The sequence below is a fragment of the Euprymna scolopes genome, chromosome 27 (assembly GCF_053919585.1).
Source record: "Euprymna scolopes isolate OS-2025 chromosome 27, ASM5391958v1, whole genome shotgun sequence".
Taxonomy (NCBI): Eukaryota; Metazoa; Mollusca; class Cephalopoda; order Sepiida; family Sepiolidae; genus Euprymna; species Euprymna scolopes.
Genome location: NC_136508.1, coordinates 88,453,306 through 88,467,116, shown reverse-complemented (window position 1 = coordinate 88,467,116; position 13,811 = coordinate 88,453,306). Strand labels below are relative to the sequence as shown.

General features: G+C 31.5%; 1 protein-coding gene across 1 annotated transcript in view; it reads right to left on the bottom strand.

The window, feature by feature from the left end:
* Positions 1-8,389: 8,389 nt before the first annotated feature.
* The window catches only part of LOC145248732 (tetraspanin-1-like), an 86,862-nt gene continuing 81,440 nt past the window's right edge, over positions 8,390-13,811 (bottom strand). The window contains exons 8-9 of the mRNA XM_080110380.1: positions 13,521-13,597; positions 8,390-9,298 (exon numbers count right to left, since the gene is read on the bottom strand). Of these exons, the coding sequence (XP_079966506.1) occupies positions 9,295-9,298; positions 13,521-13,597 (81 nt within the window). The 3' untranslated portion in view covers positions 8,390-9,294. The remainder of the gene's footprint in view (positions 9,299-13,520; positions 13,598-13,811) is intronic.

The window sequence follows — 13,811 nt, the reverse complement described above, 5'->3', positions numbered from 1 at the left end:
TTGATTTTACATTTGAGAGTAGTGATCTTGTTCCTCAGGCTAATTATGTGATTTAATGAATGTATGAAATTTTTGCTATAATGGTTCAATAAATGGGACATAAATTTATTAGAATAGCAAAATTTTAAAATAATGAGAAATAAGTGAGCCATAATCGAATGCTAACAAATGATACATCGATTAAAAAAATCACGAAGTGTAATACAACCCAAGAAAAAAGTGAACACTATTCCGAATGTTATGAAATAAATAAGTCGATTAAGAAAAAAAATCACGAAATGTCAAAAGAACGAAACCCAAAACGTTTTCGTATAGACGTACTTTTTCAAGGATATTTGTCTGTAAGGAGGAATAGAAATTTATATATATATATATATATATATATATATATATATATATATATATATATATATATATATACATATATATATATATATATATATATATATATATATATGTAGTCGGAATCCGATGAAAAAAGCAATAAAATACTTGATCGCGAATGTGGGAGCTAAAATACAAATTATTTATCTAAACTCTCTGTTAATATATATATATATATATATATATATATATATATATATATATATATATATATATATATATATATATATATATATAATTCTTGGTTCGTTCAACATCGATAAAACCATATTTCTACATTACCAATTATATTGAAATTTTCAGAAAATCTATCTGTAAAGTCAATGAATGTTTGCATGTTATTAAAATAATTTAACATTGCGAATTATAAAAATATTAATTAAAATATATTTTTCGTAAGTCGTTTCTGCGAGACTGTCCGGTTTTATTTCCGGTAACTTCCGTTTCAACTACTCTCGAATTACAAGATAAAAAAAAAAGTACTCATGCAGAGAGTGATCCGTGCTGAAATAATAACGTTATTATTTAAAAAGCCATTCTTAACATGGGGAAGGGAGGGTGTTTTGTACCTATTCTGTACTTTAACCTTACAATTGAACAAAAAACATATTATAAAACTTTAATTAAACGTGGAAATACGATTTAAAAAATAGCGCGGATCACTCTCTGCATTAGCACAAAAAAAATCCCATATTTTTTTTTATTTAAATTCATTTATGTATCTTACCAATTTTTAAATTTTAAATTCCTTTATTTATCTTAAGGCTTTTCACTCATGAAACATTACGTTTTAATTGTTTAGTTTCTTTCACGGCATTGTTTACATAAAAAAGTTTGTTTTAACTTTTTCTAAACTGTTTCATTTTTACGGCATGTCTCAGCGTATTATAAATACCCTAACATCTCCATGTTAAAAACGGCTTTCAAATTAAACACGCCCTTCCACAAACCTCGAAAGCTGTTGTTAACATGGGGAGGTTGGAGGTGTTCATTCCGAAATCCGTTTTAATATGGGGAGGTTAGGGTGTTTATAATATGCTGGGGCGAGTCGTAAAATTAACGAAGTTGCTATTTATTATTTATTAGAAAAATTGCTTGAAATTTGTTTATTTGACAAAAAAAAAATTACATTTTGATATTCCTTGGGAGTTGAGTTCCATGGCGCCCAGCAGAAAAAAAATTATAGTAGCTCCCCTAGTCCCTCACCCCACCCCGCACGTAACATATGTTATTTACTGACATTGTCGTAACTAAACGATTATTTGTGACATTTACAAACATATTTTTTATTTATTTTGAAAAAAGTTTTATTCTTTATGAATATTAAAAGAAAAATGTTACTAAACATTTATTAATAATTTGTCACTTTTACAAACATTTGATTCTAAATTTCTTTTTAAATGACGACTTTTATCGACTTTTTTTAAATAGTATTTGCGAATGGGTTTCTTGATAACAAATATCAGTTAAATTTTGTAAATATTCCCCCCTCCCCAAATGGTGTTTATTCCGAAATCCGTAGTTTAACATGGAGAGGTTGAGTGTGTTTATTCTGAAAGCCGTTCTTAACATTTGTGGAGGTGGACCTAATGTAAAAAAATGAATAAATAAATAAATAAAATAACTAAATCATTTACTGATAATTTCTCACTTTTACAAATATTTTTAATTTACATGCGCGGATGAACAAATTGTTGAATAGTGCGAAAACAAACATTTTTGTAATAAACTTCGGGTTTGCAAAATTTAACTGATATTTGTTGTCAGTATACCCATCCGCAATTACTATTAAAAAAATTCGATAAAAGTCGTCATTTAAAAAGAAATTTAAAAACAAATGTTTGTAAAAATGAGAAATTATTAATAAATGTTTAGTAACTTTTTTTGCTTTTAATATTCATAAAGAGTAAAACTTTTTTAAATAAATAAATAAATAAATGTTTGTAAAAGTGACAAGTAATTGTTTAGTTATAACGGCAACATCAGTAAATAAAAAATGTTACGTGCGCATGCGTCAGGGCGCGAATAAGGGCGCGACTATTATATTTTTCTGTTGGTCGCATGGAACTCAACGCCCAAGGAGTACCAAACTTTTTTTCCAATATTCATGAAAAGAGTTAAGCTAACGTAAATAAATAAATGTTTGTAAAAGTGCGAAAGGCAACGTAAGTAAATAAATGATAAATGTTACGTGCGCATGCGTTAGCCTTGACTAAGGGGGTTAAGGGAGCGACGATTAAATAATTCTGCTGGTCGCCATGGAACTCAACGCCCAAGGAGTACCAAAAGTTTTACTCTTTATGAATATTAAAAGAAAGAAGTTACTAAACATTAAATGTTTAGTAACTTCTTTCTTTTAATATTCATAAATAATTAATAATTTCTCACTTTTACAAACATTTGTAATTCATGTATTTACTTACGTTGGTTTAACTCTGTTCATGAATATTAAAAAAAAAAAATTAAACCATGTATTGATAATTTCTCACTTTTACACACATTTTTAATTTACATTTTTGGGGTAAATATTTACATTTAGGTCCCCCTCCACAATTTTCTTTTTTAAATGACGACTTTTATTGATAAATAAATCTACTTCTCGGCAACGGGCACTGAACCCCTCCTTTTTTTAATAGTATTTTCGGGTGGGTATGCTGACAACAAATATCAGTTAAATTTTTCAAATAGTTTTTCACTCCCCATCCAAAAATGGTGTTTATTCCGGAAGCTGTTCTTAAGATGAGGAGGTTGGGGGTGATTATAAGGTGGACCTAATCTAAAAAAAATACCAAGTTTTTTAAATGATTAAAATAATTTCTCATTTTTACAAACATTTTTACATGCGCACATAAGCAACTATTTTTTATTAACTTTTTTTTACTTTTTTAGTTACAAATTTTATCATTAATATGTGTTTTTTGTTTTGTGTCGACTGAAACTTCTTTTTTCATTACAACAATAATGAACCAATTTAAATCTTCCGGCATGCGTTTAAGGGTTACGAAATTATCAATAAATCGATTAGTTACTAAGCCAACGTCAGTAAAGCAAAAATGTTACGTGCATGCGCACTTAACATTTTGACTTGACTAGGGGGGACTAAGGGAGCGACCATTAAATAATTATGCTGGTCGCCATGGAACTCAACGCCCAAGAGTATCTAAAGTGGCACTTATGCACTTATGTTATAGTGCTATATTTTAAAATAGTATTTTCACGTTAAATTCAAATTTTACAATATCTTTTTCTTTTATTAATTTGTTAGGTGAAAGTACGGATAACCCGGTCGGTTTCTAATGTGTGGAAAATCTAGCTCCCGAAAAAGAGGGGTACTCTGGATAGTAACAAAAATTAAAATTGCCTCAGTCTCGAAAGATTTCTTCTGAACGAGGAAAAAAATGGTGAAGTGTAGTTCACCTTCTGTTTCTCTCCCTCCTCTCTCTTCCTATCTTAATATCTCTCTCTATCCATCTCTCCCTTTCCCTCTCTCAATTTATCTTTCTCTCTATATCACCCTCTCCATCTCTCTTTGAGCCCTTTCTCTCTCTAACTCCCTCTATCTCTCTCTACTTTCCTCTGTCTCATCCCTTTTTGTTTCTAACTCTCCCCTTCTCTCTGTCTATCTATCAATCCCTTTATCTCTCTCTATTTCCTTCTCTTTGTCTATTTTCCTCTCATTTTCTCTTTTCTATCTATATATCTTCCTCTCTATCTGTCCATCTCTAATCTCTCATCCTATTTTAGTCTCCTAAATTAATTTCAGTGAATAAGGCATTGTCAAAACATGGATAAATCCTATTCTAGTCACCTAATTTACTGACTGTGAGAATAGAAGTTATTTGGAAACCTTGAACAGCACCAGAAGTAACTGGTAAAACCTTTCTAATTAAATTGATTTTGGCAGCCATTTGGTAACAAAATGATACGCTGCATGAGGAATACCTGCAACCTTGCTGCCAAATAGTAGAATTATTTATTCTACTTTGAAACATTCATTTTTACAAAAATTTCAGTTCAACATCTCCAAAACATCCAATATGGGGAAAAATATTGCAGAATTGCAAACTTATTGTTTAAGATGAATGCCCAATGGTACGCAAAAAATCACTTGAGGCTCTTGATCGATCCTTGCAAGATTTGCGTGGCAATGTCAGACCATTTGGGAATGCAGTAATAGTGCTTGCAGGAGATTTCAGACAAATGTTACCTGTTATTCTTCAATCAACACCAGTAGATGAAATAAATGCTTGCCTCAAATACTCTACTTTTTTTTATTCCATGTGAAGACATTAAACTTAACTCAATATATACATGTCCAGTTGCAGACTGTTCGATCCGCACAAAATTTTTTGCATCACTTGTGGGAAATTGGGTATGGAAAAGTGCCAGCTGATCAGAGTTAAGGGCAAAATTATTTGCCTTTTAACTTCTGTAATTTTATTACATCAAAAGAAGAGTTAGTTTAAAAGGTTTTTGCAGATATTCATATTATAAGAATTCCACTTGACTGAGTGAACGAGCTATTCTTGCAGGTCAATACAAAGATGTCCATGAATTTAACGCTATTATTCAATGTAAATTCCAAGTGAGGTAGTCAAATACAAATCCATCGACACTGCTGTGAAAGCAGATAAAATGGTTTATTATCCAACAGCTATATTTGTCAGGGATGCCACCGCAGGTATTGCAACTGAAATTTGGCGTGAAATATAAACCAATCCAAGATTTGCAATGGCACATGGGCTTGCAGTAAAAAAAAATTAACAAACAATATCATAGAAACAACAATCTTAACAGGACCTTTTACATATGAATATATCTTCATTCCATGCATTCCTATGATTCCACTGGATATATCATTATACTTTCGGAAATTGCACTTTCCAGTTTTATTGCCGTTTGCAATAACCATCAACAAAGCACGGGGAACAATATTTACAAGTGTGAGGCTTACAGTTACACACTGACTGTTTTTTTCACATGGACAATTTATGTTACGTATTCAAGAGTCACCAAACCAGAAAATCTCTATATCAGCTAAGAAAATGGAACAACAAAAACTGTGTACCCATACGAAATGGAAAATTATAATCTATAAGAAACATGCTTTTTCTCATTTTGGAACTTGCGCTAATTTGAGCCACACCATTGCGCTAATTTGAGCCACAGCAATGCGTGCAGGGTACAGCTAGTATATATATATATATATATATATATATATATATATATATATATATATATATATATATATATATGCGTGCAGGGTACAGCTAGTATATATATATAGTATATATATATATATATATATATATGCGTGCAGGGTACAGCTAATATATATATAGTATATATATATATATTGAGAGAGAGTTTATGTAAATAATTTGTATTTTAGCTCTCACGTTCGCAATCAAGTATTTTATTGATTTTTTCAACGCACCCCCGACTATATATATATATATATATATATATATATATATATATATATATATATATATATATATATATATATATATAGTCATCCACATGCAGTACTGTTTCGCTGTATCACAGCTCATCAGTGCGACTAGACCTGAAGCCATGATCGAAACCCGACCGCCCAAACGACAGTCAAAGCTTCTAACCATTACGCTATACGGCTGTTGCTGTGCACGTAATGAATTAACGATGTTTTGACATGGTATTTCGAAACCTAATGCTTCTCATCAGAAGAGGAGACAAGATGCTACGTAACAAAATAAAGATGCGACGTCTAGCGATAGTTAAGTAAGAGGCAAATAGAATATTTAATTTCGCTCCTAATGTAAGAATCGCTAGACGTTGCATCCTTATTATGTTACTTGGCATCTTCTCTACTCAACTGATGAGAAGCATTAGGCTCCAAAATACCATGGTATAAAGAGTTCTTACTCACCCTACACTCCAATTGATATTTACACTTATTGAATAAATGAATAAATCTCTATATATATATTACTACATAGTTTTATATCGTCATTTTCTTTCTTTATTGATTTATATATATACTAGCTGACCGCCCGCCATTACCCGGACGTAAATACACTTAAATATGATATTTTGATTAATACATATTTATTATTATATTATATTGGACCCAATATATAGTAATGATTTAAAAAGTTTGAAAAAAAATGATTATTGGTACGCCACCACCGAGAATCGAAACTAAAACGTTTAGCTTACGATTTACTTTTCCCTTTGACATTAATGGCTGTACTATGAAGACATGCTTGCTGCAAGGCTAAAAATTAAAACATGAGCAAATAGCTATTACGTCACGTATGCATATTCGCAATGTCGTCGTTCGACCTTCACCTGGCAAATTTCACTTTTTTAATTTTCACACTTTTGCACCGATTTTCCCCGGCTAAAACTCAAATGTAAATTTTTTGTTTTGGCTTTTTACTCTATTTTTTTTTAAATATATTCCATGTATATATTACGGCATTAATATGTTTACTTTCCTATGAAACACGCCATATCTCATATTTATGCCAAATTTATGCCATCTCTACAATAATTTCGAATCCTATAGAATTTGAAACAAAGACAGATCGACTATAGCAGTTGCAGTCTTTCCTTTTCGATCGACCTCGTTGACACTAAAATTTCATCAGTTCCTGAAAAAGATATCATTAAGAAAAGACGTTAAAAACACAGTAGAAAATAACAATGCGAGACGGATTAAACTCGTGCAAACTACTCTTACCAGCATATATTCCTCTTAAATAGAGTTGATTTTTTATCGTCGAGATGTTGGTATTTTATTTGAATTTTGTGACATCCTTATACTGTACAAGCTAGCACAGTCAGATGCCTAGTCAGAGGCCGACTAAATATCTAAAAATATCTTCCATTTCGGCATTACAGGACAAAGCAATCTGAATATATCAAACAACACTTTCAAATGAACTATTTTTATTATTTGAAATTTTACAAAATGACAATGTCAAGATAATGAGAAATAAATTCACATAAAGATACAAATATTTTGTATTCACTTTGTTTTTGTTTTGGGTTTATGTTTTTCATTTAAAAAAAAAACAAACGAAAGCATTATTTTTAATGTAACACAAAAAGCGATGGTAATGCTGTATTCATAGTGCACTGTTAAAGCACCGTTTTCTTAGGGTCATTAAGTACTTATCTAATCGCAGAAACGTAAGAAGTCACTTCAAATAAAAACATGGCTCGGATCAAAATAATAAAGGTAACTGTGAAGCTTGGAGTTTTGGAAATAATAATTGTTTGTTTGACTGATCTAATTAATTGAAGAATAATTTTCGTTTCCTGTTCATCTTTGAATAATTCTCTTTTGATGCTGGATTTGAAGTTGTACACGTAAGAAAACCATCTATTTAAATCTTTTATTACTGAGCAAATTGTTGTTGTTGTTGTTGTTGTTGTTGTTGTTGGTGGTGGTGGTGGTGTAATAGTAATAATAATAATAATAATAATAATAATAATAATAATAAGAAGAAGAAGAAGAAGAAGAAGAAGAAGAAGAAGAAAAAGAAGAAGAAGAAAAAGAATTTTCAAACGCCAACAACGACAACAAAAACGCCATTAATCTAACCCGGCAGCATATTCAAAAACGGTATTGCTATATTAGCGTTGTATATGGAGATTTTTTTCTCGTGTTGTAACATTACATGACAGCTGAAGGACTTTTTTATCGCGCCCTCTCTCTTTCTCTCTCTCTCTCTCTCTCTCTCTCACTCACTCACTCAGTCATGCACACAAACTTCTCTCTCATACACACTAGATACATCTCAAGGGTGCTCCACTTCGATATAGGGTTAAAGGATGTTGATAATTAATATTATGGTTCATGTTAAAAAAATAAGGAACTAAAAAAATATGCGTAAGATAAATTAAAGATGAGAACGGACAAGGAGATAAGACAACATTAGCAAAACGAAAGTGCTGGTTAATAAATCTAGCTTCTTGATAATTATATGTAAATATAAAACTTTGAAATCCTATAAAAAATTAATTATCTGTTTTTATTCGTATTGGAGTGAAATTTTATCTTTTTATGTTGAGAAAAGGTGATTTACCTTTGTAATGCAGTTTTATGAAATTCTCAATTTATGTAAACATCGATGGAAATGCTTGAAACAGTTTTGCTTACTAACGACTTTTGAATATCAAAATAAACTGATGAACAATCGTACAGAAAAGTCATATTTCTCGAAATCATTCCGAAATCACAATGGCAATGTCGACAAATATTAAAGATTGTTTGACGGAATTAAATAACAGTGGCCTCCCCTATCTCTGGCTTTTTAAAAGAAAAATGAATCTTCGAATTATTATCGATTAAACACAACATTTTCAGATTACAAATAAAAAGTTTGTTTAACGTAAAATGATCTTTTTAGTTGAAAAGATGTTTATAGAGCTCTTTATCTCAGCTAAACGTAAAATTGAGTCCTGAATTGAGTCAATAAACTCATATGTAAGCATATTTGTAAGTACTTTTTGCAATTTGTTCTCAACGATAAAAATCTGATGCATATTTGATAATAATCAGAACATTTTTTTAGAAAATGAATAACAATAATATTCGATAGGAGAATAAAGTCATTTAAGTCCGGCAAAGTGTTATGCATTTTCTTAGCATACAATTTCCAAAAGATGAGACGTAAGTAAAAATAAACGTTTTCTTATCAACAATGAAAAGGAATTGCAAATAGTGATTTAAAAAGTCAAAGATTTGATTATATAATAGTACAAATTATATAAATACGGTTCGTCACTTCTTTGAATAAGTTGGTTTTGCTTTTTATTTTTTGTTTTATTTTAGATGGACATTTTTTGTTGTTCAATTGGACCTTTTCATGCGGTTAAATCAACTGTGTTCGGTGATGTTCTGTGCAGCAATCATTTTCACCTGTAGAAAAACATAAAAAAAAACAATTTCAGTAGAATTTATGGTCAGATTCAAGTGACAATCTATCAACCAATCAAGTTACCACACGTGTCAACAAGAGAACAACAGATGAAAGTTATAATTGCTTTAAATGCTTATCTAAAAAGAAAATGCGAAACGTCAAAGGGATTTGAAGGAAAATCGCTTAGACCTTGATAAATTTAATTATTTGCTAAATGGATACTAAGTTATTTCCACAAACTTTCACCATTTTTAACAGCTATTATTTTAGATATCTAAATTCTAACTTTAACACTCAAATAGCTTTTGGCCTTGATAAGTGGTAACTTATTAGTACAAAAAAGACAACCCTTTTATTTACCATTATTTAGAATTATATAGATTAAGCAGAAAATTCACAGATTATAAAATTAATGTTTTGTAAAAACGACGGATTACTCAAAGATTGTGTAAGAACATAAGTGAGACTGCAATACTGAAAACGTGAGTTGAAATTCCGTCCAAATCTCAGATTTGACTACTTTTTAAAGTTAAAGTCATATAAAATGTGCAACTTCATTGTCTATACTATGGGCCAACTAGCGAGTCTCTATAATGAATAAAATCAAAGTTATCACAAAATTATAACTTTTACCTTTTTCCTAACGTTAACTTTCGCTATAGTTGTTACGTTAGTACATACTATATCGTTTGTCTTTATGTGTAATTTAGAAGCCGCGCAGATAAATGTGTAAAACAGTCAAATGCAAAGTATTCTGCATTACGAATTTGATGCCGTGGAAATAAATAAAAATATCGTCTCAAATATGGCGGCCATGTTGATCATAGTCACCAGAAACGGTCCAATTAATTTCTCTTGGGTTACATCAACAGTTATACAATGTCATGCAAATCTAATATGTAAACCTTATAACCATAAACTTTGAGACTGTGCCCCAAATCCGGTACTCAAAGAACATGAGGCTCCAATATAGTTCCTCATTTTCATAAATTTGTTGCATTTCTTTCATTTCTATCTTTTAAGAAAGGCTGAAAACTTTCCAGAAAAGCATGTAATAGTAATAATAATAATAATAATAATAATAATAATAATAATAAATAATAATAATAATAATAAGAAGAAGAAGAAGAAGAAGAAGAAGAAGAAGAAGAAAAATTATCATTGTCATTATCATGATTATTATAAGAAGAAGAAGAAGAAGAAGAAGAAGAAGAAGAAGAAGAAGAAGAAGAAGAAGTAGAAGAAGAAACAGAGAAGGTAACAAGCTCCTCCTATACCATCCCAACAGGTACTATTACAGACTTTAGCAACTTAATTTATGCAGGTGCCAAGACGGCAAGTATGAAATTTAAAGTAAAAAAAATGCTAGGGAAAGAAAATGGATCGACAAAACCTGGATGGGAATTCAGGCTGGAAATCCAGATCGACAAGCGTAAAAAGAAGTCAAAGATGGAAGCGAATAGAAGAGGATGAAAAAGTGGAAATGTGCCTCGCAGAAAGAGGCTAAACAAGAAACATGAAGAACTGAAGCAAAAATAACATTAAAAGGAGGGAGATTAATACGATACAGATACAAATCGAAACATGGCATTTGGAAACAATGAAAGCCAATTCTACCTAAATGTAAACGGAGGAAAAACGGAACGACCGGACCCGACAAAAACAAAACTATTGGGTAAAATATCGGAAGAGTGAAAAGATCACAATGAAAACGACAAATGGCATAAAGATATGAAGTAAGAATTACAACTAACCGAAGAAGAGAGAGAATGAAATTAGCAAGGAAATACTCAATAAAACCCTACGAAAAATGGCAAACTGGAGAGCATCAAATCATGACGGAATACACGCATGCTGATTAAAACATTCATGAAAGGCTAATTCAAAACCTGAAAAGATGTATCCACAAAGCAGACGTGCCATGATGGATAACCAAAAGTAGAACAACACTGATATAAGAAGACACGGAAAAGAAAACCACGTCAAACAACTGCAAGCCTATGGCATGCTTAGCTACCAAGTGGAATATCTTAATAGCACAACGAAGAGAAAAAATTTACCATTACTTTCATAGTCGAGGATCACTTCCTGAGAAACAGAAAAGGTGCCGAAAAGGAAAAAGAGGAACAGATGACCTACTATACAAAAGGACCCTGAATAAGGTAAGAAATAGAAAAAATAAAGAATATAGCCATACAAGAAAGTGTATGACGTGGATGATAGAATACCTGAGAATGTACAAAATATATGAGAATGTACAAAATACTTGAGAATGTACAAAATACCTGAGAATGTACAAAATACCTGAGAATGCACAAAATACTTGAGAATGTACAAAATACCTGAGAATGTACAAAATACCAGCTAACATAATGAACTTTATAGAAAATGTCATGATAACATGGAAACGTGAAGTGGCAGCTACATTACTGAGATATAGATACAAAGAGACATCTTCTAAGGTGATTCTCTATCACCACTACTGTTTATCATAGCCATGATGCTCTTTAGCAATATACTAAGGAAGTGCCAAGTCAGATACAAGTTCAGGAATATAGATAAAAGACTGGCCGGAAAGTTTTTGCAATAACTAAAATGGAACTAAAGACGCTAATAAACACAACTAGAATCTTCAGTAAGGATAGCCAAATGGAGTTCAGTGTGGAAAAGTGTGCACTGCTACTTATAATAAGTGGAAAACTGAGGCAACGGAGAGTATGGAAGTACCCAACCAAGCGAAGATGCAGGCTCTAGGTGAACATTATACATACAAATATTTGAGAATTTTAGAATCAGACACTTTGATAAGGAATAAAAATAATACATAATATATAACACAGAAAGGATAATTAGCAATAAACACTGAAAAAAATGAATAAGAAAATAAAAATGAATAAGACAGAAAATAAAGAATCGAGGGATGAAACGAAAAAAGAAAATGGGAATATACACGGCTACACGGATAAGGATGACAAAAGATGAGACTAACGAAAAATACTTAGACATGGCTAGGAAAATGACACCTAAACAGAGAAACTCAATCCCTTATAATAGCCACAAATATAACACGATTGATACCAACTACATTAAAGTAAGGATCAACAAAACACAAGAAAATGCAGACTCTGTGGACGAAGAGAGAAAAAGATAAACCACATAATAAGCGAATGCAGTAAACTAGCTCAAAAATAATACAATAATAGATACGATTAAGCGGGGAAGGCAGTACACTATGCAAACAGCTGCATCTTGAACATCCAGACAAATGATACAAACATAAACTAGCAGGAGATTTTGAAAAAAAATTCACAAAATTCTGAGACATAGACGTACAAACAGATAAACACATTCAACCAAGAAGACCAGATGTCATGATAGTTAACAAGAAGGAAAATTCCTGCCAGATTATAGATTTCGCCGTTCTACAAGACCACAGGATTAATATCAAGTAAACAGAAATGGAGCAAATACGCGAACAGAGAGCTGAAAGATATATGGAAGATGAAAGAAAGTCAAGATAAAACCAATAATAATAGGAGCACTAGGAACAATCCCGAAACACTTTTTTTAAAAAATGGGAGAGATTGGAATCAAGGGAATGGCTGAGAAGATACAACGAATAACAATAATGAAAATAGCTGAGTTATTAACGAAACCCTTGGAATGCAGCGATAAACAAGCATAAGTTACAAACGCTAACTGGACATACAAAAACTACAACAGAAGTAAAACGACAAAACATAAAGAAACACAACATAAAATCAAGAAAACTGAAACTGTATAATTGTAAGTTACCTCTCACTACTCTAAAAAAAAAAAAATTGTCGGCATCAACCGGCACCACATCAAATAGTCGTGAAGGATCAAGGAAGATGGAAAAACCGAGGATAGAAACAACTAACCAGACCACAAGTGGGTGAGTATGAAGAGGACTGAGACCTTGGAGAAGCTTAGTTCCACCCAAGTTCCAGTGGTCGTTGCCATCGAGAAATCAATGGTAAGTTTCTGTTGCAGTAATGCAAATTCATTTGCAAAGGTCTTCGAAAGATGTTGTTGTTATTCATACTCCAAGGAACAAGTCGATACTTTGATGACGGCCTGCGTGAAAACTCCTAGTAACTACATATTGATGATAATAATAATAATATGCATGGTGATTTTACTAAGATGGGTCGATTATTGCTTCAAAGAATCAATGAATCAATTGAAAAATGAACTCACTCGTCGTCGTCGTCGTCGTCTTTCAATTCCGGGTCGATTCTTGCTATAAGATAAACCGATGCGAAAATTAACAACATCTGAAAAAGAGAATGAAACAGAAACTGATTTTATTAACCATAATAACATAGTGTATTTATTTATAAATGTCACTTCTTAATTCGATGGCAGAAACAATAAGTGTTAGAACGACGATTAAAACTGCAATGGCTGAAACTATTCATAGAAGATGTGCTTCACAAATGATGATATGAAAGATTTGGAAGAAATTGCACGTATACTCACCACAACATG